General features: G+C 35.4%; 1 protein-coding gene across 1 annotated transcript in view; it reads left to right on the top strand.

Annotated features, from left to right (window-relative positions):
* LOC130592820 (coiled-coil domain-containing protein 102B-like) overlaps window positions 1-26460 on the top strand; it is a 136140-nt gene that overhangs the window by 23372 nt on the left and 86308 nt on the right. The window contains exon 5 of the mRNA XM_057397390.1: window positions 17567-17671. Coding sequence (XP_057253373.1) covers window positions 17567-17671 — 105 coding nt within the window. The remainder of the gene's footprint in view (window positions 1-17566; window positions 17672-26460) is intronic.

The raw sequence follows: 26460 nt of genomic DNA, 5'->3' as shown, positions 1-26460 counted from the left end.
CATGCACTTTGCCTGATTGTTCCCTGAATCCTGAAGAAAACATAATTCTTATCAGACATAAAACAGTAGCCTTAATGGTTGTACTGACTACTGTAAGTTGTTCTGTTTAATTCTCATCTAAGATGCATAGAAATACAGCATACTGTGCATAGATATCACACGAATAAAATGAGGTACCCAAAATTAATTTTCTGATGATCTTACATGCTACAGAATAGCCAGTAGCGTTTTAGTGGGCTAAAAGGAGTCTTTATAAAGTTTGATATCAGAATCCTCAAGGCTGAGTTTAGAATATCATTAGGCACTTTTCTGAGAACAATGCCTGAATTATTTGAGAACTCACATAACTTTATAGAGTGAAAATTCTGTGCATTCTTATTATTTTCAGACTAGAGTTTTCCTTACTGGGCTTAGCCCTTCATTTGTTTGAAATGACTGGTGTGATTTTCAGACTGAGTAAAATATGATGAAGATGTCCCAACACCTCTGATTTGTGGTTTGATAAAAGGACTTAAAAAAATTACTCTGGATATGCACATTTCTTTTCCCTGACCAAATTACAATAGTTTATAGGTAAGTAGTTTGAGAGTAAGGGAAGAATCCTGGACCATGGCTTAAGCACAAATTCTTGTGCAGCCTTAACTATTCTTTCCACTGTATTCATAAATCAGGTACCAGATCATACTTAGTGTTATTTCTAGAAATTATGTACTTAACCTGAATGTTTTTACTGCCCATCATTAATTATATTTTGTGATAGGGCATAATCATAGAATCATAGAATATCAGGTTGGAAGGGACCTCAAGGATCATCTGATCCAAGCTTTCTTGGCAAAGCAGTCTAGACAAGATGGCCCAGAACCGTGTCCATCAGGATCTTAGAAGTGATTTAAAAAAGTCACTTAAAAGTGAATTTGGAGAGTGCTGGGAAAATCTACTGTTTCATTGATTTTCTTTTTTTTCCCCCATACTGGCTACTAACAAGATATTTAAACTGTATTGAGTTGTACTTGCCAATATTTCCCAGGTCTTCATTACATGCTTAGCAATACAAACACGAACCAAGGACATTCTGTTACAACTGAAAGATGAAAACCTCATATTATTTCTGTGGAGGCAATATGTCTAGAAGAAACATATGTGTGCATATTGAAACATACACTGATTTTCTGTGAAATGAATACCATGCTAAAGAGGCATCATGTGTAGAGGTTTGTTTGCTTTTGTCCTAGAGGTTAGCATTACATTTTTAATGAAACCCATTTTTCATAGCTTCGACTGGGAAGTCCAAAATGATTACAAAGTTACTTCTTAATACTGTATTAGTGTGGTCCATTTACCATGTAGTTATGTATAGACATGCTCTTGTTCAAGTGTTACTTTATTTGTCCAGGATCCTTTATACTTGCAAAGAGTTTCCACTGTGGACTCAGCATGACTGTTAGGAATCACTGCCTATGCTAGTCGAAAGTCTATACAGCCTTGTGAAATCCATTGCTGTGTAATAATATAGAGTTTGATGTTCACTATCTGAAATAGCTTAACTAATTTTTTACATGCCTTTGAAGCAAAAACGTGTGAGGAACTGGAATGAGTTTCTTGGTTTTAAAGGATCTTATAATATTCTATGAAATAATGAATACGCCTGAATATTTAGTGTTAAAACTAAGGTAGCTTCATGCGTGTCATCTGTGATAAAGTTATATTGATACAACTTTCAGGATAGTTAGGTAATTTGCTTCCTAACTTATGTACATGGAATAAAAATTCAGATTTATTTCTTTATTGTCACTGCTGAAATTGAATTTTCTTTTTGACTTAGCTGTAGCATATACAACAGAACCACATTGCTTCCGGAACAAAGAGGTAGTACTTCCATAAGAGGTAGGAAAGGAAGAAAACCAGATATGCTGGAGTTTTGTTGTTTGTTTGTTTGTTTTTTCCCCTTATTTTTCTGTTTAATATGTAATAGAAATTTTTCTCTTTGGTCTTCACGTGTAAAGAGAGCTGTCTTGCACTGAAGACTGAAGTAAGTGGCTCTGCACTGAAGCATTATATTTTCAGATAACTTTCAAACAAAGGATTGAATCTTAAGTAAAAATAATGCGTGTTCTGTTTGGATACAGTCACAAAACTTGTTTTGTTTGTATCAGTGGAATGCTGCATATTTCCTTGAGCAGCAGCATGAATAATATCACTGAAGTCAATGGGAAATCTGCTTATTTCAATTATCAGTTCCTGATTTGAAAGGTCTAGTAACACCTTAAAATTTCTTTGAACAAGGCCAGATCCTGCATTTCTTGAATCATGGCAAACTTTCTGTTTAGAGGGGAAAATAAGCTTAAATACTGGTTTAATCTGTCCCTTTTAGCATAGACTGCTTAAGAAAAAAGCTCACTGTGCTGTAACATGGCAACTTTTGGAATCTGATGTATAGTGCACGTTACGTGAACTTTAAGTAACGGTGGTACAAGAGTCTAGTATTCATCAAGCAGCTTTGATACAATCTTGATTTTCCTGAAAATTTAATATTATGCCCTATCAGACTTTCAAATTTTCATTAAGTATGTTGGAATGGATTGATTTGTCCGCAGTAAAGTAATGATTACAAATTCTAGTGTGGTTTCACACTGTTTATTATTTTAGTAATCTAAGATATATTTATCTTTGGAGACCTACAATTACAGCAAACATCCAATTCCCACCACCATTTAACTATTAATCTGAAAAGTCAACAATATTCATCTGTTAGATTAAGTGATTTTGCATAGTTCCTAACTTAAATGGCTTGAACAGCATTCTGATCTGCAGCATATAATACAGATAAAGTCTAGGAAATTCTTGAGACTGATGACAATTTGAGCTTGCTTTGAGTGCTTCCTCTCATGCTGTCTACTACTGATTGAACAGTTTCTTACAGTTCCTTATTTATCCATACATTTGGCTTAGTTCAGCAATATAAAGTTAGGATGGAAGGTTGCCTTAGAAATCAGTTGAAAAGAGAGGGGTTGACCTTCTTATGGCAAACAAAATAAAATAAATAAATAAAAAGAGATATTAACAGCAGAGGCCTATTATAATTTTATTTTTTTTAAATATAAACCAAAATGTCTAGAATTGAACCTTTAAGCACACTGGGGTACTAGTGAGCAAGTTGTTGTTTGGGTTTGTGTCTTTTTTTTCCCCCATAAAGCTATCACTGAGGCAAATTAAGGGGTGAAAGCTCATATTTAGCTTGAGATCTTTTTGGTTAAGAATCCTCCAAATCAGCTGCCCTTTGAGATTTCAAATTAAATGAAGAGAAATAATTGCTAGAACACCTATGCCTGAAAAAATTTCTGCCATTTACATGTGGATTTTTAATGCAGTTTGTTTAATCTATTACTGCTGTCAACCCTTCTGTGTTTTGTCATAACCCAATCAATTGCAACAAAAGCATGCTACTGTTTGTAAAGCAAACAAACCAAACTCTATTGGTGTGAATATCAAGAGCTCCAGTTTTCCCTTGCTTGATAGTGAAACATAAAGAATAAGGTGTAATTTATTTCTTTAAAAAAAGTAATTAATTTCAGATTCATTTTCTACTTAATATGGGAATTTTTACTTTCTTATTCCCTGGATTAAAAATTCAACTCTTCATGCATAATAGCAAAAACAACCATGCACTTCTTAGCACATTGGAATTCTCACTTTCCAGAGGAGTGATGGCTTGTCAAATTTTGAGTTTTGGTTTATGTGTGTCCCTTATAAATTAATTTCAAGCAGTATTCTCCAGGCATTAGCTGAAATGTGAATTCTTTCCTTGACTGAGATTAGAGAACATTTTAATTCACCTAAACCAATGTATAATGTTCATTTAGATTAATCTTTGTTGAACTAATATTATTATGTTTAGCTTTAAGCAAAAAAGGAAATGCAGTTTGAGAATTAAGTCATACTAATCCCATTTCAAATATCACTCGCATTAGGAATATAGCAAATGGGCATGTTGTACATGACATTTTTATGTAAGGTCACACTTATGTGTGCACCAATATTTTGCTAAACATAACACAAAATTGAGAATTAGAAGACCTTGAAGTAAAAAGGATGTTACAAAAATATGTAAAGCCAAAGGAGTTTAGATTCAGTCTCTGTTTCTGATTGTGGGAATCCCTTTAATCTGGGGGATTTTGTTCTTATTTAAAAAATAACCTTCAAGTCAAAGGCTACTTAAACGATGACTAATATTAAAGTTTTGAGTACATAGTTACTGAATTGTGTTGGAACCAAGGCATCAATTTTTTTTTCTGCAATCAGAAATTACTCTGAGGGTTTGTACAAGGAGGAGTGAAAACCATTTGATTTATGAGCTATTTCAATGAATTGAGAAACCTTTAGAACTGGCCAGTATGAAAAGTAGGCTAGAATGGATTCCAAGTAGAAAGCTCATATTGAGAGGCCTGAAAAAAACATAGCAAAAAGGGACTTTCTTAAGCAATGTCATAAATTTGCAGAGTCAAATTGCTGATTTGAGCAAGTGCAGCAAACTATTGGCGCAGCCAAGTAAGGCCAGTATGACCTTTGATGTAATTGTTGGTATATTTCATACCATTAGCATTACTTTTAAAATACATCAAAGCTATAGGAGTAGGAGGGCAATATAACTGAACAACATCTAACTGAGCAGAAATACTGGCAGAAGTTCTGGAGGTGGTGTTCTTTGTCCCAGTCTAAGCCAGAAGCTTAGGTTAGGTTTGAGCAAGAGAGAAAACTTAGAGGTGCTGTTGGAGTGGGGCTGGAATTGGGGAGCAGAAGAAAAGTTAGGACAACCAAGACATCTGTACTAGGGCTTAGTCCCAGTCAGAGCTGGAAAATAAGGTTAAGGGTCAAGCCCTTAATAGAAAGCCAAGCAATGTTTTTGGTGTTGGGGACTGAATTAAAAAATAGAGAATATTAAATAAAGTTTGAACATGAGTCAACAGTGTGATCTTGCAGCAAAGAGTTGTAATGCCAGCAGGTTGAGGGAAGTGATTGTTTACCTCTGTTCAGCATTAGTAGAGGCCACACCTGAAGTGATGAGTCAATTTCTAGGCTCCCTAGTGCATGAGCAACATGGACATGTTGGAGAGAGTCTAGCGGAAGACCACTAAGCTGACGAAGGGACTGGAGTACCTGTCATATTAGGAAAGGCTGAGAGCTGTGACTGTTCAGCCTGAAAAAGAGAAGGCTCAGGGGTATCTTATGAACATTTGTAAATACCCAAAGGGAAGGTGTAGAGAAGACGGAGCCCAGCTTTATTTGGTGGTACCCAGTGATAGGATCAGAAACAATGGCACACACTGAAATCAGGAGGTTCCCTCTGGACATCAAGAAACAATTTTATACTCTGAGGTTGACCACACACTGACACAGGTACACAGGTTGCCCAGAGACATTGGTGAGTCTCCCACCTTGGATATATTCAAAAGCCATTTGGACATGGTCCTAGGCAAGTGGCTTTAAAAAATTTAAAACATTAAATCAGCTTTAAAAAAATTTAAAACATTATGGAAAATATGTCAAATACAGGAGGAACCAAATAGAGATTTCTTACTTTTTTTTCTAATTTATAAATCTAGATCTATTTTTTTTTTCTAATGGGGGCATTCATTCATAAGCTGCACCAAACAGCAAGAAGCAAACCTCCCTCATACCAGCAGATGAGTGCTACCCTTCTCCCTCACTAGAAGTCTCCTCTTGCTATTATTCACCACTTCTTTCTAGTGATCCTGAATGGCCCAGGCTCACCCTCCAGAGAGGCTTCTCATCAACTGTACGGGCAGTGAACCTGTTCTGAAAGGGCAAGTTGTCAGGTGGGTCATAAGCTTTCTTCCTAGTGCAAGAAGTCACCAGCTTACAGCCTTTATCACCATGGGAGTTTCCATTTTCCAGCTTCATAGACATAGGCTCTTCCTGTCCCTCCCCTACTGCTAAGAGTTTTGGTTCTTGAAGCTGAAAGGTCTCAGTGAAGATTTAGTCCATCTGTTTCTCACCCTCCCTGATGCTGTGCAGTCTGGTGGCTTCTTTCACAAGGAAGCACAGTCCCTTGACAGCAACACACCTCTTGCAGACTAGGAGACGACATGTCCAGTCAGAGGCCCAAGGGACTAAATGCAGCCTGGCACTTGCACAGCTGCATTCTCCTGAAGCTCTGTCTGGGTCCAAGATTCTGATAATGAAGGGACAGTTATTTTAGTGGCTCCTTACATGGAAGCAGCAGGTACCCACAAGTGTCTCGGAGGGTTCCTATGAGTCCCCCAGTGATGCCAGAAACTCAAGAAGAGACCAGAACACTTTAAACTTCAACCTGAAGAATGTAGTCACAGTAATTATTTCATCTAGGCTACTTTAGAAATTCATTCAATATCAATATTGATAACATTCAGGAATGGTTCTTACCCAAATATTATATTTTGAGCTATGCAAATTTATGGCCTGCTACCTTTTTGACTCCAAATAGATGTACAGTAGGAAAGCTCCCCAACCAGGAACGGTGGTAAAATATAGAAATATTTCTATTAGCAAATATGTGACAAAGTTGCACCAAGAACAAAGACTGGGATGAGGCTGATATTCTGTTTTATTTTGCAAAGTGGATTAAATTGATCATGTTTAGTTTTTATTTTTTTTTTTTGCTGATTGAATTTGCATGGAGAAGATTCATCAGTGCTCTTAATGATAAAGTGTAATTTTTTTTGTATCTATGTGACCAATGAATCAGTTTCTTATGTGCTTCTTTCAGTTAAAACACACTTTACTGATAGAAAAATGACAGAAGGTTGTGTGGATTGGTAATGTATGAGACTTGCACCTTGAACTATGGATTGCTAAATTCTGTTCTGAAAGAAAATAAAGTACATGGTTCATTTTTCATATACATTAGTAACTTAGTTGATCAGGACATGTGGACATGTTTGGTATATTGTCTGGCTATATGAAGGAATAAAATATTTACATATTTGCTCTCTTTAGACCATAGGTGAAAGTTCCTCATTTTCCTTGGCTTATATCTCAGCCAAACTGTTTTCTTCTTAAGACTTCATTCTTCCTTATGTCTAACCTGAACTTCCCCCATTTAAACACATCAACCCCTTGTCCTATTGCTACAGTTCCTGATGAAGAGTCCCTCCCCAGCAGCCTTATAAGCCCCCTTCAGATACTGGAAGGCTGCTATGAGGTCTCTACGAAGCTTTCTCTTCTCCAGGCTGAACAGCTCCAACTTTCTCAGCCAATCTTCATACGGGAGGTGCTCCAGTCCCCTGATCATCCTCAAGGCCCTTCTCTGGACTTCCTCCAACAACTCCATGTCCTTCTTATGTTGAGGACCTTTTTTGTTTGGCTGTCTTTTAGTTTGCTTTTTTTTGTTTACCTTTTAATTTCATTTATGATTGATATCTCCTTATGATACCACTTGGTCTTTGGGAAAGCTGATTTTCATATTAATTTAGAGGTAAGGACACAGGTGTTTTGTATAAATTCTTTGTTAGTGTGTAGCTCCTGGTTATGTACACCAGTGAATTGGCAGCAGCACTTTATAATGCTTTTTTATTTCAGAAAAAAAATGTATTACTGTGGCATGTGAAAATGACTGGTTTGTCACTATACTGATCACCAACTATTAGAGAAAGAGATACAATCATAATTAGGACTCTGAATTCTTGTGGCAGAATTTATTTGTTTATTTATTTATTGCTAAAAAAATAACAAATTTCATGATGCTATCTTTCAGACGCTTATAAGCAGGGCTGTAGAATTAAAGACAACAGATTTATGGGCCTACTGTGTCTTGAGGAGATTGTAAGTGCTTTTCAGTGGATCTGATTTTGTTAAGGCTCATTGGGTTTAGTTGCAATATGACATATACTTGTAGCAAGCCTCTTAATCATTAGTTGTTTTTATTTGAATACTGAAGTATATTGCCTATGTAAGATGTATTTTCAGTTTCTGATAGGAAAACATTTCAAATACGGTTATGACCAAGTTTTTAGTACTGTCAAGTATTGTTTTGTAGACCTTTTTTTAGCCTGTGCAACAGTGTTAGGAATGGTGATAGTGCAAGTGCAGACTTCTTTCTCCTGCAGGTGTAAAAAGGCAGATTTTTTTTGTCTTTTAATTTCATTTGGTTGACCTAAATTTCAGAAGGAAACCTACTACTTCCCTTCAGTTTTAAATCCTACCTCTAATTATCAGCTGTCAGAGTTTACCTGACAGATTTACTGTTCTATTCCATTAATAGTAAAATCAATTTTGGGGTCCAGTGGGGATACAGTTTTTAATTTACTTAATTTTATACTAAATTATGGGGTAGTCTGAGACGATACGGCTCTTAGGGGGATCATGTAATTATGTATATGAAAATAGACACCATTTAGGAGAAGAGACATCTAGAATAGCACAAGATGTATCAGAAAAAAATAGTCATACTCTTACTTGTTTCTAAATATTCGTTCAAACATCCATGCTTTTCTGGCAATCATTCAAGAATATCTGTTTGACAGACTTGTCCCTATATCTATATATAGAATCATAGAATAGTTAGGGTTGGAAAGGACCTTAAGATCATCTAGTTCCAACCCCCCTGCCATGGGCAGGGACACCTCACACTAAACCATGCCATCCAAGGCTTTGTGCAACCTGCCCTTGAACACTGTCAGGGATAGAGCATTCACAACCTCCCTGAGCAACCCATTCCAGTGCCTCACAGCCCTAACAGTAAATAACTTCTTCTTTATATCCAATCTAAACTTCCCCTGTTTAAGTTTGAAGCCGTTACCCCTTGTCCTATCACTACAGTCCCTAATGAAGAGTCCCTCCCCGGCATCCCTGTAGCCCCCCTTCAGATACTGGAAGGCTGCTGTGAGGTCTCCATGCAGCCTTCTCTTCTCCAGGTTGAACAGACCCAACTTTCTCAGCCTGTCTTCATACGGGAGGTGCTCCAGAACCCTGATCATCCTCGTGGCCCTCCTCTGGCAATCTTATGGCAAACAGATGTATTATTTCTAGCACATGTTTTAACATCATTATTCTAACAGTCTTTTCTAGTTCTAACTTGTTTCCTGATATCTTTTACAATACAATAGTTTGTTATTCGCATATGAAAATGTGAAGTAAGTAAGAAGTGCTTATGTCTTGGTAGTCACTGACAGTTTGATATTCCTCTAGTCTCAGTCTTTTTTATTAATTGTGATTACAGTGAAGAAGGCTAGCATACAGCTAGAAACTTTCAGTATTTGTTTAGTCATCTCTATTTTTTTCACCTGAAAAATGTAATTATCTTTTTTGTTTAAAATAAGATTAAACATAAAAACATGTCATAAGTTTACAGTAAAAATGAGTTCATGTTGTGTTAGTATTCTTTTTATTGATCTCCACAGCTAGATAAAAGCAGTCTGTAGTTGTAAATTATTTTCAGATAATTGGTGAAGGCAGAATTTTTAACAGGCTTTACAGATAATTTCACCTGATACTCATTGGTAGAAAACCTTTTTTCCTTGAATGCATAGTAAATTGTCCTGAACAGCAGGTGGTAGATATTAAATGACTCTTCATGTGAATTCATTGTTTTTGAGTGGGGCTCCACCAGACACATTATCATCCATGCAGATGCTACATTTTAGACATAAATGCAGCAGGCAACCTCTGAAACGTGGGAAATATCATGTCCTGATGTGCATGTTAACATTGACTGTTAAAGCTGCATTAAGGATTACATAAGATGGACACCATTCCTAGCTTTTCAGTGAAGATGTTAATGTTTATTTTAATGTAATACATAGTCCATATAAACTTGAACTTAAAAGAAACTGATAAAAGCAGTGCCAGAATCATGGAAAGAAAGATCTGTCAGATCAAGGGTAATTTTCCTCACCTTGCTCCTAGCATTTTCCTATTCTTGAAATTATTTGTGCCTCTCTGCATATATTATTTATGACTGTTGTAAAGTTTCAGCTCTTAAGTTTTTTATGTATCTATGGACAACATATATTGCTGCAGACAAAACTTGTAGTAAATTAGTCATACACCCAAAAGACTTTTTTTCTGTGTGTAGATGGAAGAGAGGAAAATAAATGCCTGTAAACCAACAACTGTTTTTTTTTAATGTCAACATTGTGCGATGATACCAGCTTGCAGAAGACTTAAACATTTGAGTTGTACCAGAAGGAAGAAATATCTGACTACAAAATAAGCTGGTGCTCAGATAGACACACTGTTATAAATATAAGCATTCATTAAAAGTTCAATTTGTTGCAGGGCTCAGTGTCTCAAGATATTGTCAGGCACATTTATCATGCTTTCAATATAGTTTCTGATGGACTAAATGGTGTTCTTGGCAGACTTGCTCACAATAAGAGAAAAAGCAAAGTAAATTTATTTTTCCCAAGTTGAATATTGAAATACTTGTAAAATAAAAAGGTAGCCAACATTTGTCCTCCCTTTCCTGTAGTAAGAATGCTATGGATTCTAGCAGTCTACGATGACTTCTTTTAGAAGAAAAAGGAAAAAAAAAATCTAAAACCAGTCACATGTACTGTAAATAATCATTGCAAATCCACCTTGTGTCACACATGGTAAATAATAGCTTTGCTTGCCAGAGAACATCACAGCTGTGCACAGCAGTGCTGGACTTGGAAACAGGCAAGCTAGTGGGTTTCCTTTGAGGCTTTAGGAGCTTCTGCAGTTGTCACCAAGCTCTTACAGACTTCTAGCAGTAGAAATCTTAAAACAAATAGATCTCCCCCAAAACACCCAAAACAAACAAAAACCCAAACAAAAAAAACAAAACCAAAACAAAACACAAACAAAAAAACCAAATTATTATAGTGCAGATAATGAAGATTCTTGAAAGTATTCCCTATTCAGTTGGACATGGGTGTCTTGATTACATGAAGTCTTCCTATTTCACCATTCCCAAAGGGAGGTATGCAGTGGAATTGAACCATTTTTATCTTAGTTCTGTAGACACCTCTGACCTAAAACCAAGAGGGATTTCAAAGAATGAGATTCAGCAGTCTAACTGATCTCTTCTCCTTGTATATAATATCTCTTTGAAGATGTTTCTGCTTGTATCAGTTTTTTCCTGATCTCCCAATCTCCCAGTACAGACTTTTTTTTTCTCCCAGTTGTGCTGAGAGTGTCTTTAACAGTTTGATACCATTCGTTTAGACCATTGATAAAAGATCTTCAGACCCAGTATTATAACTGTGTTACAAATTGTAACAACAATGTATGACAATGCATTCTTGATATAAAAACACACTGCTCCTTCTTGATGGTTGACTCCTCCGGCAGAGTTTGATTTTAATTCATTTGATCCAATCTGCCTAGGTGCCATATTTAAGGAAGCTGTACTTTTGCCAGTCCTTCTAGTAGCTGAAATGCATTCAGTACTTTAAAAGTTGACAACATCTCAAAAATAAACAAAACTACCAGTGTGAAACAGTAGATTCTCTGTCCTTGCATTTCTTGACAATGTACAACTTGGAGGATATTTGGTAAAACTGCACAAATACTGTGTTCTTGACTCTGGCTTTAAAAAGGTCATTGGATATGATTTTTTTGAGATTTAATATTCCTGTCTTACTTGCAGAAAGGGAACATTACATTTGCTTCAGAAACTTGCTTTCTTGTGCCAAGTTTTTTAAGTAATTGTGAGGAAAAGGTAGCAAGAGTCAAATTCACTAATTTCTTTATGAAGCTTTATAGTTATTTCAATAGGTTTTCCTTATTAAGAGAGTACCATGATTCTTAATTCATAATCAACCTGTGACTTATTAAACTTTCAAATCAATGTGTCTCCTGCTTTAAGTTTGTAGAATAATCTGTAGCGTAGATGAGTGGAAATTATGCCCATGCACAATATAGTGAGGATATCAAGAATCTTGAAGATGTGTATTCATTCATCCTGTTTTAAAACCTGAAAAAGGTCTATGAAGTTGTTTAAAGCACAAAATTGCATATTGATTTTAAATTTTTGTTTTTGATCTGTGTAAGCTGAAACAGATGTTTTTACAAGTATTTGAGTGAGGCTGCCAGAGGTTTCTTTTTATTAGTTTAAATAGGAATTCTTGCTTCTCTGGTTCTCAGGTCTGTAGGCCATATTTGGCTTGCCTGCAGATCATTATTATGAAGACAGATAGAACTAGAAGTTAATGTTTTGTTGTGGTTGAGTAAGGTCCAGATTGTAAATAAATAAATGAAACTTCTGTTTTCAATCTGTTCTGCTGTAGAAAAGACCTTGCATATAATGTGATGTATCTTGCATAGTCAAGTTTTATTTAGGATGTTTAGACTCTCAGAAAAATGCTGTTGTAAAACAAACCAATTTTGTAAAAAAAAAAAACAGCCTTTTGCAGAGAGAATTTCTGGTTGAGTTGGCATTTTTTTCTGCTGATATCATTGTCAGTCATATCAATTTCTGATATTGTTGTTAGATCAAATCAAAACTATACCTATTTGCCATTATGCTTGTGTTCTCTCCATCTCTATTTTAAATGCTTCTTTTAGAAAGCTGGATAACTCTCTAAGTACAGTTTCCTACCTTTTGCCAAGTTTTATAGAAAGCTGACAAAAGTTTGCGCTATAACCAAAAAAAAGTGCTGCATTCTTAATCTCCCTTGCTCCTGAGGGCTGTGTAGAAAATTTTCCATTTTCCATCTGGAACCATATTGACTGTTACATCTCTTGTTTGTCATCCTTCTTTTAGCTGTCATTACTCCCATTAAAAATGGGTAGGCAGCTTAATTGTCCTCCATCTTACTTCATCTTTCTGTGATGAAAAGGAAGGAGAAAAAACTTGTTTCAAATAAAATCTTTTGAGCCTCAGTTACCATCGTGATGCCTTAAACTGAACTAGAGCATTAAGATTTTCCCACTAATGAACTGTACCAAAAGGAGCTCCTTTTTCTGTGTGTTTTTTTCAGGGTTCTGTCTTTCATGTTACTCATAAAATGGTATAAGTTAGCTTTAAGATGCTATTATCTAGTTTCAAAAGACAGTACACCATATTTCATTGCTACCACTCACCTCAGCAATTATCCACTTCACTCGCAATAACTTGACCTCTGTCTATGCTTTCACCATTGTTCTGGTCTTCCTATTGAAAATTAAAATTCAGTGCAAGTTTGTAGAGACATTTTCTGGAGAGAAAACATATTCCCGTTTGAAGGGAAAATGAAACATCCCAAGGTGGGTTTCAGTTGTTTTTTTTGTTTTTTTTTGTTTTTGTTTTTGTTTTTGTTTTTTTACATGTTGTAAATTGTTTCTTATTTTTTCAATTCCTTTATAAATCAGAATCTGTAGTTCCACTCAAAAGCATACGTATTCTCTGCACAGATTAAAATGTATATTTTATGTGAAAATAAAACAACTCTGCAATTCTTTTCACTGTAGATGTGTAGATATCACTATTGTCAATTTGCTTTTGTTAATTGAAATTTCAGTAATAAATTTCAAAATGAAAAATAAGTATTATGTTCCTATGAAATGTTTTTGTGAAAATTGAAAGGGGGTAATAGATTTTAAGACATCAATAGAGTAATTAAAAGGGTGTGTGTTTTTCATGTAATGAGGAGAAAACAAAACAAAACAGGTTCTCTTTAAAGAAATACAGCAACATAGAATCATAGATCATCAGCTCCAACCATTAAGTTAACAGTACCAAGTCCACCACTAGTCATGTCCCACAGTGCCACGTCTACAGGTCTTTAAACAGGGAAGTGGGTGACTCAACCACTTCCCTGGACAGCCTGTCCCAACACTTGACAACTGTTTTAATACTTTTTTCCCAATATCCAATATAAACCTCCCCTGGTGCAACTTGAGACCCTTTCCTTTGGTTTTACTGCTTGTTCCTTGGAAGAAGAGACTGACACCGACCTCTTTTCAGATAGCTGTAGAGTGTGATAAGGTTTCCCCCTGAGCCTCTTTTTCTCCATGCTAAACATGGATCAAGTCTGCTGATGGTAGGAAGTGTGGGTGAGTGGCTGGTACACCTGAAGGCTGAGCTGCCATTCAGTAGGACCTTGATAGGCTGAAGAATTGGTGAAAGAGAAACCTAATGAGGTTCAACAAGGGTAAGTGTAGGGTTCTGTACCTGGCAAGGAAGAATCCCAAGTACCAGGTGAGAGAGCAGAGAACTGGAACAGGCTGCTCAGAAGGATCGTGGAGTCTCCCTCTCTGGGGGCTTTCAAAACCCACCTAGGCACATTCCTGTGTAACCTGCTCTAGGTACCCCTGCCTTGGCAGGGGGGTTGGACTAGATGATCTCCCTTCCAACCCTAACAAATCTGTAATTCTGTGATTCTTAAAGTTTGTAGACATCTTGGGTGCAATGAATTGAAATTTTACAGACAAAGTGATAAGTCAATTTCTATTTGACATAAGAGCTTGGTTTGGTAGTTGTGCTTAATTATCTGACTGAAATTCCACTTTGGATGGTTTTGTGCTTTCTCTCTTCTTAAATGTGCCAAAAAATGACTTGATATTAATCACTGTCATCACTTTGAGGCTTAGAATTTGAGCTCTGTCTTTTGGCAGATGCTTTGTAAGAACATATGGATTTCTCATGTTCCAGATATTTCGTGGGTACTTGTAAAGCATTGTGTCTGCATATTTATGTGAAAAAAACGGGGGGTTGTGATTGTAGTCCAGTAGACCATATTTGAACAACTATAAATCTACACAATTTGAGGCAGAAAAGTAATTAATAAATAATTTGGTGCTAAACAAAGGTATGTGATCCCTTGATGTCTAGTTATTGTACAGAAATTCAGTGAATAGAGTTTAATGACCTCATTAGGAATATGTGAGCATCTAACATTGTCTTTTGCACTGAATTAACATCTTGTACTCCATCACCGGTGGGAAGACCATGCCAAAAATATCCTGAACTTCCCCTGATACGTAGCTATGTGCCATTTCCTCATGCCCTTCTCAGAGAGAGAAGATCAACACCTCCCCCTTGAAGAAGATGCAGACTGAAATGGAGTCAGTCCTCAGCTTTCTCTTCTCCAAGCTGAAAAATCCAAGTAACCACAGCTGCTCCTTATGAGTCTTGCCCTTGAAACCTTTCACTAACTTGGTCGCCTCCTCTAGAGACACTCTGATAGTTTGATGTCCTTTCTATATTTGTGCACCAAAACTGAACACAGTACTTGAGATGGGACCACACCAGGGCAGCATAGGGTAGAAAACCACCTTCCTTGACTGGCCAGCTATGCTGTGCTTGATGCACCCCAGGACATGATCTGCACTTTTGGCTGCCAAGGAACATTGTTAACTGCCATTCAACCTGCCACCAATCCAAACCCCCAGTTCTCTTTCCATGGGCTTGCTTTCCAGTCTCTCGTTTCCCAGTTTGTATGTATAACCAGGATTACCCTGTCTCATGTGGAGAATCTGTCCATTGCTCTCTTTAAATTTCATAATGGTTGATGATTGTAATACAGTATGTGAATTGGCTTTGAAATAGAATTTGGAGATAGCTCTAATTAGTTTGCTAATGAAGTACTTTATTGTGTGTTTTAGTTCTTTTGCCTTTGATTTCCTATCTATTCCATGGATTATAATTTATTACTTAGATGCAACTTCATAAAGTGCCCATACTTAATAATGTAAGCCATAATGTGGACATTATGGACCTCATTTTCAAAGGGGTAAGCTTATGATCACATTCTAATTTATACATGGAAGCTGTTTGAAACATCAGCCCTACTGCCTGTCTTTTATGGCTCTTTATCAGGAGAAGATGAAACTTATGGTGAAAAAAGTACATTGCCTACTTCTTTTTCTTTTCCTCCCCCCTACTTTACTCGGTCTTTTGGGGAACTCTCTAGTTTGTCATATATAGAATACTAGCTAGAGAAATACCTGGAAAGATATATTCATTTCTAGTAAACAAGCTCTTGTTAGTTTCCTTTGAATATGTTTTTTGTCCATACTAGGGAGACTCAAAAAGCATTTCTGCTTTTCTCTGAAAATCTAAATGAGTCTCTTTGACTTTATAGTTTCTGATTCTTTTTATTTGCTCAGAAATAAGGTGGGAACTACAGGTTTACTGTTTGATTTAGATAGCTAATCTCATTTTTATGATTCACAGGGTCTGAATTATGTTTCTCTGATGCTGTAACACCTCATTCTCTTTGCTTCAGGTTCAGTAGCTTTCCATTATTTGCCAGAAATTGATTTAAAATTAAAGTAACCAATATCTCAAAAATACACCTCTCCAGGTCTTTCTGAAGCCTTGTTGGCACAGATATTCTGTTTCTTCAATGAAGAAGTGCCTTGCACTCTTGTCAGTTGCTACTTTTATGAAGTAATCTATTTTAGTTACAACAGAACTGAAAATTGTGTTGTTCTAAAAATGTTGACATTATGTGTTAGCATTCCACTTTTTTAAATCTCAGTTGATAGAGCTGGAATCTTTCATTTTCATTTTTTCTTGATTCATTTTCATGATTCTCTTTTAATCTTTTCATAAGTACTAGTAAATAATAACTTTTTAATACTAAGTACGTGTCAATAATAATCTTCTGATAAAAATCTTTTAGTACCTGACAAATAACTGCTTTATGCTATAAAAATAAATACATTCTACGAATTTTTCTTTTTAAAATATGAGAAGCATTTCATACATTCTTGGCAAAACCTCTGAATAGCTGTCTCTGAATACTAAATAAAATCAGTTGTTTGATAATTACTTTATATGACTTAGTAACATGGCTTTTTATTGATGTCTTTAATTCCTCCTACATGTGGATTACATAAATGAATTCAGAAAGCTTGGTTATCCTAAATTAAGTTTACAGTATTGGCCATAAAAGAATAATATTTCCCTTAAGACTATTAGTTGTGACTTCAAGAAACAGATTTTTGCAAACTTAAAAATACTTTTTCTGCTTGTTAGGCTAGTGGTTTCTAGTACTGAAGACATACTCCAGAGCTAGTTCAGTTTGATGAATATTCATTATAGTTCTTATAAAGTATAAGCAGACCGTAACTAAAAACATGCTCATTTTTCATCTTTTGGGGAATAAAAGGTGAACTTTTATACTGTCAGACCAAAATCAGTCTCAATGTTACTTAAAAAAAAAGTTTGGTTTTGGTTTTTAATACTTTTGTGCCATAAATAGCAGGAAAATAAATTAAATTTGATTTCCAGTGATTATATTAAAACATTACCTATGCTTTACTTTTGTAAAGGTACAATCAGTGAAAACTTGACTGTCCTGATTGGTTGTTTTTTTTCTTTTCAAATTCAAGTACTCAATTTTATGAAACATGGAAAGCTCATATCTTGAACTGGTTTCTAAGATGTCCTCCTTCTTCTGAGGTGAGGCCATTAGCCTCATCTGGTGAAGAACGGGATTTTTGATTCATATTATTCTGATTATTATATATTATTATATATAATTATATAGATTGTATAATAATATGATCTATATAATATAGATCATATTATTATATTTTGAATCTCATTATTTTTTTCTCCCCCCCCCCCCCCCCCCTCTGTTTTGCTTCTTCCTTCTCCCACCCCAACCCTTCCCAGCTGGAAAGACTGCAGTGTGAGAATACCTCTAGATGGGAGAAGAGAGAGAGACTTGAAGCAGGAAAGCAAAGTTTGGAAGAAGAGAAGAGAAGTTTGAAATTGCAGGTAAAAGAAATTCAGGGGCTTCCTTAGATGAAAAATAAAGCAACACTAAGTAAATTGTGATCATCAAAATGCATTAATTAAGCTGCTGAACAAAAATAAGGTATGTGCATTGCTTCATTTGGTTACTCAGGGAGCATTCCCCTAAAGAATTACTATTTCATAATGTCAAAATGTGTCCCTGAAAGAACGCTTGTGCAAGATAGAACAGCCCTGTCAGCATCTCAGACATGGACAATTCGAACTCAATGACTTTGAATTTCTGTAGGGTAGAGAAACAGCAAGAAGCATCTTTTCATATTTAAAAGGAGCAGGAGGATATGACAAGTCTGACAAGACTTGGGAGCAAAAGTGGAGACTGGTAGTAACAGAAGAAATTGAGTGAGCTTTCATAGCTGCAGAGTCTTGATGAAGGTCAAAGCAAAAAAAGCCGTGAGAATTTTTTGTCGTGCTGAATGTTGAATCTCTTCTTAGGGAAGAGAGAACTGAAGGAAAGATCTTATTTCTTATTTCTGATTTCTCTAAAGATCTCACTTTTAAATCTTACTGTACTGCTAAAAATGCTGTGATAAATTATTCAGAGACTTTTAGCTGTGGGTATTTCTTTTATTTTGTGGTTTTCTATGCCAGTAATTAACTAGTAATTCAGAAGGCTCCTACTTTCAAGGCAACTCTGAAACCTGGGTGAAAGAAAGCAAAAAACACCTCCCAACCAAGTACATACTTGATATTACAAGTAAGAGTAGTGAGAAACAGTAACAGTCTTATTTGCCAAAAAAAAAACAAATAATGTAATGTCATCTATGTGCATTTACTGTTGAATAATGGTAGTCTGAGTAACTAGGATCAGGTTAAAGTTATAATTGAAAAAAGTAATTTCTTTTGGGAAAGATTAGTAGGGAAAGGTTCTGTACTTCAGGTCTGCTTTTAAATGTAAAATATGTTTTTCCTATATTTCTTTGGTGACTCAGGAAAAGCAAATTGCAATTCATGCATATAGCTTACCTTTATAAAATATTTTACATAACAATCACTTGTTTTGGATTTTCCTTTACTAGTATTTATTTTATCATATCATACCAAAGCATTTCATTTCATATCATATCCTAATTTTCATGTTTTCTTTGTAATAAATGTAATTTGAGATTGGAAATGTAACCACAAAGATGCTCATTTGCTAAGGCATGCAAAGGCCTGGCCTCTGGTTGCTGGCAGAGTAAACACTACCACATCAAGTAGTCTTCTATGACACCAAACATCCATTGGAAACATGAGTAAAATAAAAGGTCAACAGCGTTAGAGGAAAGAAGGACTATGGGGAACCCTTAATGCCACAATGAACTCTCTTCACAGCAGCAAAAATTTAGTTAAAACAGAAGCAGCCTTATGAGAAAAATTACTTTGGCAATGACTTCATCCAAATCAGTCATGGCATTGGAGACCTGGGCAGCCATATGTGGAGAAGACAGCTGTTTGTAGAGATAGTTAGCATATATTTTAACCTTGTTGCTGCCATTAAATGAAAAATAAGACTTAGGGAAGGACAGAGTGGCTTTTTCAAAGATTGCAGCCTAACTCATTTTATACCTTAGATGGAACCTGTCTATTCCTGTGTAGAGACATCCTAATGTCACTGTTGAACCTTTCTAAATTCTGAGAGTGTCTCTCAAGCAACCTGATCTAGTTGAAGATGTCACTGCGCACTGCAGGAGTCTTGGACTAGATGGGCTTTGAAGGTCCCTTGTAGCTCAAACTATTATATGATTCTATGATCTAATTTGCTGTAATACTGTCAATATTCTGAAAAGAATGGCTTTCACTTCTGATTTAAGAGCCTTTTTTCTTGGGAAGGTAGCTTGAGTTCAAATAAAATAACACATAAGAGGCACTGTTAGAAGAGTACAAAAGGATGATTTCTGTAAAATATGGGTGATGGTTATATGTTCAGGTTAGCAAAGGGGATAATATGCAAGACTGAAACCATAGCTCTCTAAAGGTCTGTGCGCATCTTACTCTGAATGATCAGGGCTTTATTCAGCAAATAGACACAAGTGATATGGGTAAGGTATTATGGAATGAATTCCAGAGGAAACCACAGTTGCGTAAGACCCTAGCTTCTCCAAAACCTGTATTTATGAGATGATTTGGACTATCCACTGTAGTTTACAACACTACAGTGTTATTAATTGTTGTATAGCTGATTCACATTTTTAAAGGGTATAAATAATGGCAACATTTTTTTCCTTAATTACAGTTTTAGTTACATTCAACATGGTATCAAAATACAGAAGTGAAGTTCTTATGTCCTAGTCTAAATGATTTCATGTTGACACTTGATTTTCTTGCTCTTTAGTATGCATACTTCCACAGAATGTAGAATTTGGCACTAACAGTAGCAAATCATGCAGACTGAAATCCTAAACACACAAAAGTTAATATTAATTATGTTTTGCACAAAATGTGAGCCCTTAATATTATTCTTAGCTGGCTATATGTTGGTTTAGAATGTTTCCATATACAGTTTTTGAAAGGCTAACTTCTATCGTGCAGAAAGATGAGCAGAATTGATGAAGCAATTGAGATCAGACGTTACTATGTGGTCTTATTGACTGTACTTCTTGGAGTGGAAAACGCTGTTTAAATTATTAGCTGTATTATTTGACAAATAGCATGGCAACAAATATTAAATGGATCTAACTGGTTCATCTAGGATGGGATAAAATTAAGAAAAACCCCAAACTTGTTGATAGTATAGATCTATACCCAAAACTTGCTGTTTATGGGAAAGATTTTTTCTATTTCATCAGTGAATGTGACCTTGAAATAAACTTATTGATTTTGAGGAATAATAACAGCTTTTTTGTATTATCTCTGATTATTATGGGGAATATATGGTTATTAAATGTGTGATTCACTGAATATGTTTTGCAGTGGACTTGTACAGAATCTAAGTTCAGAATGCTGAACTCTGGAGCTCGCTTATCATAGACTAAATTTTTTAAAAAAGTTTTATTTTTGTCTTCAATATTATAATGTTATAATGTTAGGGGAAAAATCCATTGTTTTTAAAGATGGAATGATGGACAACACATTTTTAAGATGAAACCATTTTAGATTAATATTACCTAGCAAGATTTTTTTTTATCATCAGTGTTTGGGTTTTCAAAAGCAGGAAACACTGAATTTTTTTGTGCAAATTTAGAAAATTGTCTTGGGTTTACATGGCAAGGTTTTGATTGCACTGGGGCCACCGGAGTGACCTCTGTGGGAAAAGATCAAGAGCTGCCAGAAACAGTCAGCTCTAACTGGCTCCAAAAGGAACCCGCTACGGGCCAAAGATGAGCCCATAAGTGCTGCTGTTGGCCCCTCTGTGAAAACACATTTCAGATACAGAAAAAAACACTGAGCAGCAGTGTGTGATAGCGATGAGTAAGGAAAAAATGTGAGATGAACAGCTCCGCAGACATCAAGGCCAAAGAAGTAGAAGGGGTGGAGGTGCTCCAGGTGCCCACCACAGTCCTCCATGGGCTGCAGGGGACAACTTTCTTCACCATGGTCTTCTCCACAAGCTGCAGGGAAATCTTTACAGGAGTTGCAGCCTGTGGAGGACCCACACTGGAACAGTCTGCTCCTGAAAGACTTGCCCTGTGGAAAGAACCTCTTCAGGAACAGTTCTTGAAGAAGTGTGGTCTGTGTGAAGGACTAATGCTGGAACAGTTCATGGAGAACTGTATCCCATGGGACAGACCTACTGCTGGAACAGAGGAATAGCATGAGTAGAAAGGAGAAGCAGAGACTGACCCATAACCTGCCATTCCCCATCTGTGCATAGAGGGAGAACTTAGAGGAGTCAGGAGTTAAGGAGTGAAGCTGGGCTTGGGAAGAAGGGTGAGAAGGAACAGAGATTTTTTTTTTTAGTTTTATCTTTGTTTCTCACCTTCCTACTCTATTTTTAATTGACAGTATATTTAGTTTTCACCAAGTCAAGTCTATGGATGATGTGAGAGAATTGTGACTAGTAAAGGCTAATAGTAATTGCCGTGTGTTTCATTCCTGGGTTTGTGTCACAAAGTACCCTTGGATTGAGCTTTTTAATATAGTTTTTACTCTTCATTAGTACAAAACTCAAGAGAATCCATAATTAAAATATTATTGTTAAACACTCTGATACTTCATCTAGCACTGTTCACCCAATGGAGAATTATCTTAGTTTAGGTGAGAACCTCTGGGGCTGGTTATTGTGATGGTAAAGTGGTACCCATTGCACAATTCCCTCAGGAGATTTTTAAAAGCACCTGTGTTTTCCCATAACTACCTCTTGGGATACGGTTATTTTTATACGATTTTTTTTCCCTAGTACTTTTCTGGTGAAATGCTCATTTTAATTGCTTAGAAAGCCCACTAAAGTATAGAACTAAAAGAAAATAAAAAGTGAATTTTACAGATACGTTCATTTCTTTTAAGAAATTATGCCAATCTTTAATAATAGCAAGGAAAAAAATTACTGGATTACAAACTATCATGGATCAACACTCAGCACTCCACACTTTTCCCACTAAATTGTTTCCAGTTTCAAAAATTTGTAATTGCTGACAAGAAAAAGCTGAAGCTTAAAGATTAGACTTCTTAAAAAAATATCTGTCATTTTCATGTGATTAGTGGCATAATTTTGAGAGCATTAGTATGCTTCAATTTTTCCATTTAAATTTAGTATTTTATCTCCTATTTTCTAACTTCTTGAATGGGCCTATAAATTGTACATTTGTACATTTTTTATACAATTGTACACTTTTTGAAAACTATAAAAATTTTGAATTATACATTTTATAGGAATACTAAACCTCAGGAAAAAAATGTAGGTTTTTCTGATTCGTGTTAATCAGTTATCAAGTAGGACAAGATTTTGATTTCACTTAAGGTTACATGATTATTATTGTGCTGTAACTTTCATAAAATAGGTTTAACAGCTGGAATATCTTAATATGATAATTTACTAAGGGATATGTTCTAATCATAAAATGATAGAAGGTCAAGTTGGAGGAGATCTCTTCAATGATTCAACCTCAACACCAGTCATGAGATGAAAGTGATGAAACTTTTATTTTTTCATGGAAGTGGGCTATGTGTATAAAGTATTGCCTGTAGAAGTTAGAACATCTCCACCTTCTTACATTGAATTTCTCAGTACTGTCTTCTATTTAAAAGTCACTGGATGCTATTCCATATTACATATGGCACATTAACACCTATTTGACTATCACGCTTGCAATTATATATGTTTACAAAAGACATTCAAGCTTCTCATTAAGCAGTAAATTACATGTTTATAACAATGAGAAAGTATTTATAGTTCAGAAAAAGCTTTATTTAGTCTTTTTCTTGTGAAACTTATGAAGCCTGTATTGTGTTTCTTTTTTTCCCTTTTTTCATTTTTCGGTAAGCGGCTTTTCAAAGGTTAGAATTCTCAAATCAAAAATTAAGGGAAAAAGAACAAAATTTTAACTTCTCAATGTTACTGTGCCACCTCTCTCCCTTTTTCCCAGACAGCTGGGGAAGTTTACTTTCAAATACTAGTTACCTTTTTTATTTTGGCAGAGTAGCATAAGGGTGTTTGCATGTCATCAGAACCAGAGTTCAACTAGCTCTATATCCCATTTCTGACACTAACTAAAAATGGGTGTATATTGAAGACTTACTAAGAGCAGCAGAAGAATACTTTCCCAGACCACTTTCATGGCTTCTTAGGAATTTATGGTTCAGAAAGTTCCAGTGAGAGTGGTGTTTTCCAAATCCCATACACCTTATTGAATATTTTTTCTGTCAACTTTTTTTAACTACCCATCTTGTCTGTTTGATTCATGACTCTTCAATCTGGTACAGACCTTGTGATGTGACCCATATATAAAATATGGACACAGGATTATTTCAATACTTCTCTTGTATGAACACAGAGAAAATTCAAGTAGCTGTCTTGTTCCCTTCATTTTTCATATCGTTTGTGTAATGGTCAAGAGACCATCAAGTTTTTTGCTGTTCATTTGTTTATAAAAGGACTAATAATAGTTTTTATAACTTCTGCAAGTTGTTCCTCAAATCCTATTTGTCCTGCCTTATTATATATTTACAAAAAGACTGTCACATTTCAAAATCTTTTCTATATATTTCTCTGATTTCAAAACAGCTAGTTATTATATATCATGTGATTCAATATTTTATATAGTTCCCTTTATGAATACAGTAGACTTCACCCCAGGATATAGGTATGAGAAATGGATTTAACATTTTTTTTCTGCCCTATTCTTAGACCAGAATGTGTTATCTGTAATAAAAATAAAATTCAGTCTTTAATCCTGTTTTCAGGATTTCTCCCATTTTATTAATCCAAAAATGTTATATTAAATTATTGTAGTCAGAAGGTCAGGAATTTTCCTTTTTTTATTTTTTTATTTTTTCTTATGATTAAGCTGTCAGTTGGAAAAGATGTATATATGCATCAAAGTGTGTTGATGTTTAGTTCAGGTTTCGTTCCTTTAAATTCAGCGTGTCAAATCTGACAGTTTCAGTGATTAATATTTTCAGTTAGGTAGAAACTTTGGCCTCAGTGGTACGTCTGTAGACTTGCCTCAGTTGGAAAGGTACTTCTTACAGTTACTGCATATTTGAAGAGTTCTGATTGACTTCTGTCTTGTACTTCTTTTTTGTACTTTCTTTTCTTGTCCTTTTTTTCAAGAAGCAGACTTTCAAATTCACTTGTTGACAAATTCCTTTCTAAGAAAAATAAAATAAATTTTAGAAGTAAAGAGAGACTAACTCAGCCTTCAGTTTTAGGTATCTTATAAAAGTCTTAGGAAAAGAACAGAAGGGATTGTTATTCAGCAGTATCTCTCTTTAAAAAGTACACAGATTTGAACTGTATTTTGTGATATTTCTCATCAACTTTGGAAATTTCAGTTCTTTAAATAGCCAGCACTAGATGTTTGAAATATCTTGCACTTGATTTTGGTCCGACACTTGCCCTTAGTGCTCATCTGAGTTAGTGTTAGAGTCACTTAATCCATGTAATTCTGATTAAACTTAATTACAGAGGATTGTCTTTTTATTCTACACCATTTTTATTTCAATGCTCTTCAGAGGATATATTTCTTCACTGAATCCCTAGTAATAAAAAAAACCAAAACACCATCACTACAAGGCTTAAGAATTTCTTAAAAAATTAAGTCTTATGTTGACAGAGATAACAGAAATAACAGCCTTTATTTTGTTATTAAAGTCATTTTGTCAAGCGATTGCTTAACAGCCCATGTGAGTTGTGTACATTGGAGCTAGATAGTTCCCATATCGCATAAATATTGATTTATAGAGCTGAACACCTCTTGTCTGACCCCGTCATTTCCTGTATGCTTTGCTTTTCTCAATTTAGGGATATTGAACTCTGTCATTCCCTGTTTTAGAAAATTTGTTAGGATGAAAAATAATACTTGATGTAAAATTGCCAAAGTTATTTCTCTAGCTGAAGTTTTTGTTTATTTGGGGTTTTTTTTTGGTTGTGGTTTTGGGGTTTGTTTTTTTTTTTTGGTTGTTTTTTTTAAGATGCTTTTCCAGAATTTCATTTAACGCTTGATTATTGTAAAGGTGGTTTCTTAAAAGACAATACTGTACACTACAACTTACCTTCTTAATGAAGAAACATTGTGGAAGAAATTACTCTTTTTGTTCGTTTGTTTGGTTTGGTTTATTTGTTTGTTTTGGGAGGGTTGTCTTATGCGTTTTTTTGTAGCAGAAGATTATTTAATATTTCTAATGTGCTTGTTTAATTATAGTTGAAAAGTGGATATTAAAAAAAAATCAAGACATTCTTAATCTGTCTTGTTATATAATTGCAAAGGAAAATAAATAATCTTTATTATTTTTCATTTTGTTTTCACTTTCCCTTTTGTATTTCTCTTCTATGCTTCAGTCAGATAGTTGACATTGTTTGATTACTTATTTCTAGCCATGCATCTTACCAAGGAGATTTATCTTCATATTACCAAATGTGTAATATAAATGATTGGCAACCATGCTGGAAGGAATTTTAATTTCTTTACTACCAAATAATGTACTATATTTAATACACTATTGTATACCCTGCTTGAAGAAGTGGAATCCAGGTTCAGCTAAAAGTCCAGAACATCAAGCAAGTCCATAGTGACTCTGCTGCAGCTGAGGCTGGGGCTCAGGCAAAGCTCATGGGCCAGCCTCAGTATAAAAGCTTTTAAGGTAAGGAGGAAGAGCCCTTGCATTTGGTTTCCAGCAGAGCTGGAAACTGTTTACTTCAAATCTTTTCTAAAAGGGGAGCAGGGGCATGCCCTCAACTACACTAGATCTTTCCAACCCTAACTATTCTATGATTCTCTGATTCTAAATTGGCCCTGAGCCCTTGGCATGAGAATGCACTTACAGCCCTGCTTGTCCTCACTTAGTATCAAGTAACTATTAAAGCATGGCTAAAAAGCTACAAAACAATAGAACAGGGAGAAGTTCAACCCACTCTAGCCCAATTCACCAAAATACTGAGTTCCTTTTGTTGTCAGATTGATTAAATACGATATGGTTTTAGTATTGTTTTGTGATTGTTGATTGTTCCCATAAATTCACTGATTAACACTTTTATGTACCATTGAAGGTTAACACTAGTGATTGTTGACCTTCAAATGGAAAAGACTGTAGTGGGCTTCTGAGTGGAAATACCTTTCACAAAGTCTAATGGCCTGGAACTGATTGAGTTTGAATTGGCTACTCTACATTCACAC

Source organism: Pezoporus wallicus, unplaced genomic scaffold (assembly GCF_028554395.1).
Source record: "Pezoporus wallicus isolate ANWC-B61680 ecotype Strahan unplaced genomic scaffold, APGP_CSIRO_Pwel_v1 contig_227, whole genome shotgun sequence".
NCBI lineage: Eukaryota > Metazoa > Chordata > Aves > Psittaciformes > Psittacidae > Pezoporus > Pezoporus wallicus.
This window is presented reverse-complemented; position numbering and strand designations above follow the sequence as displayed.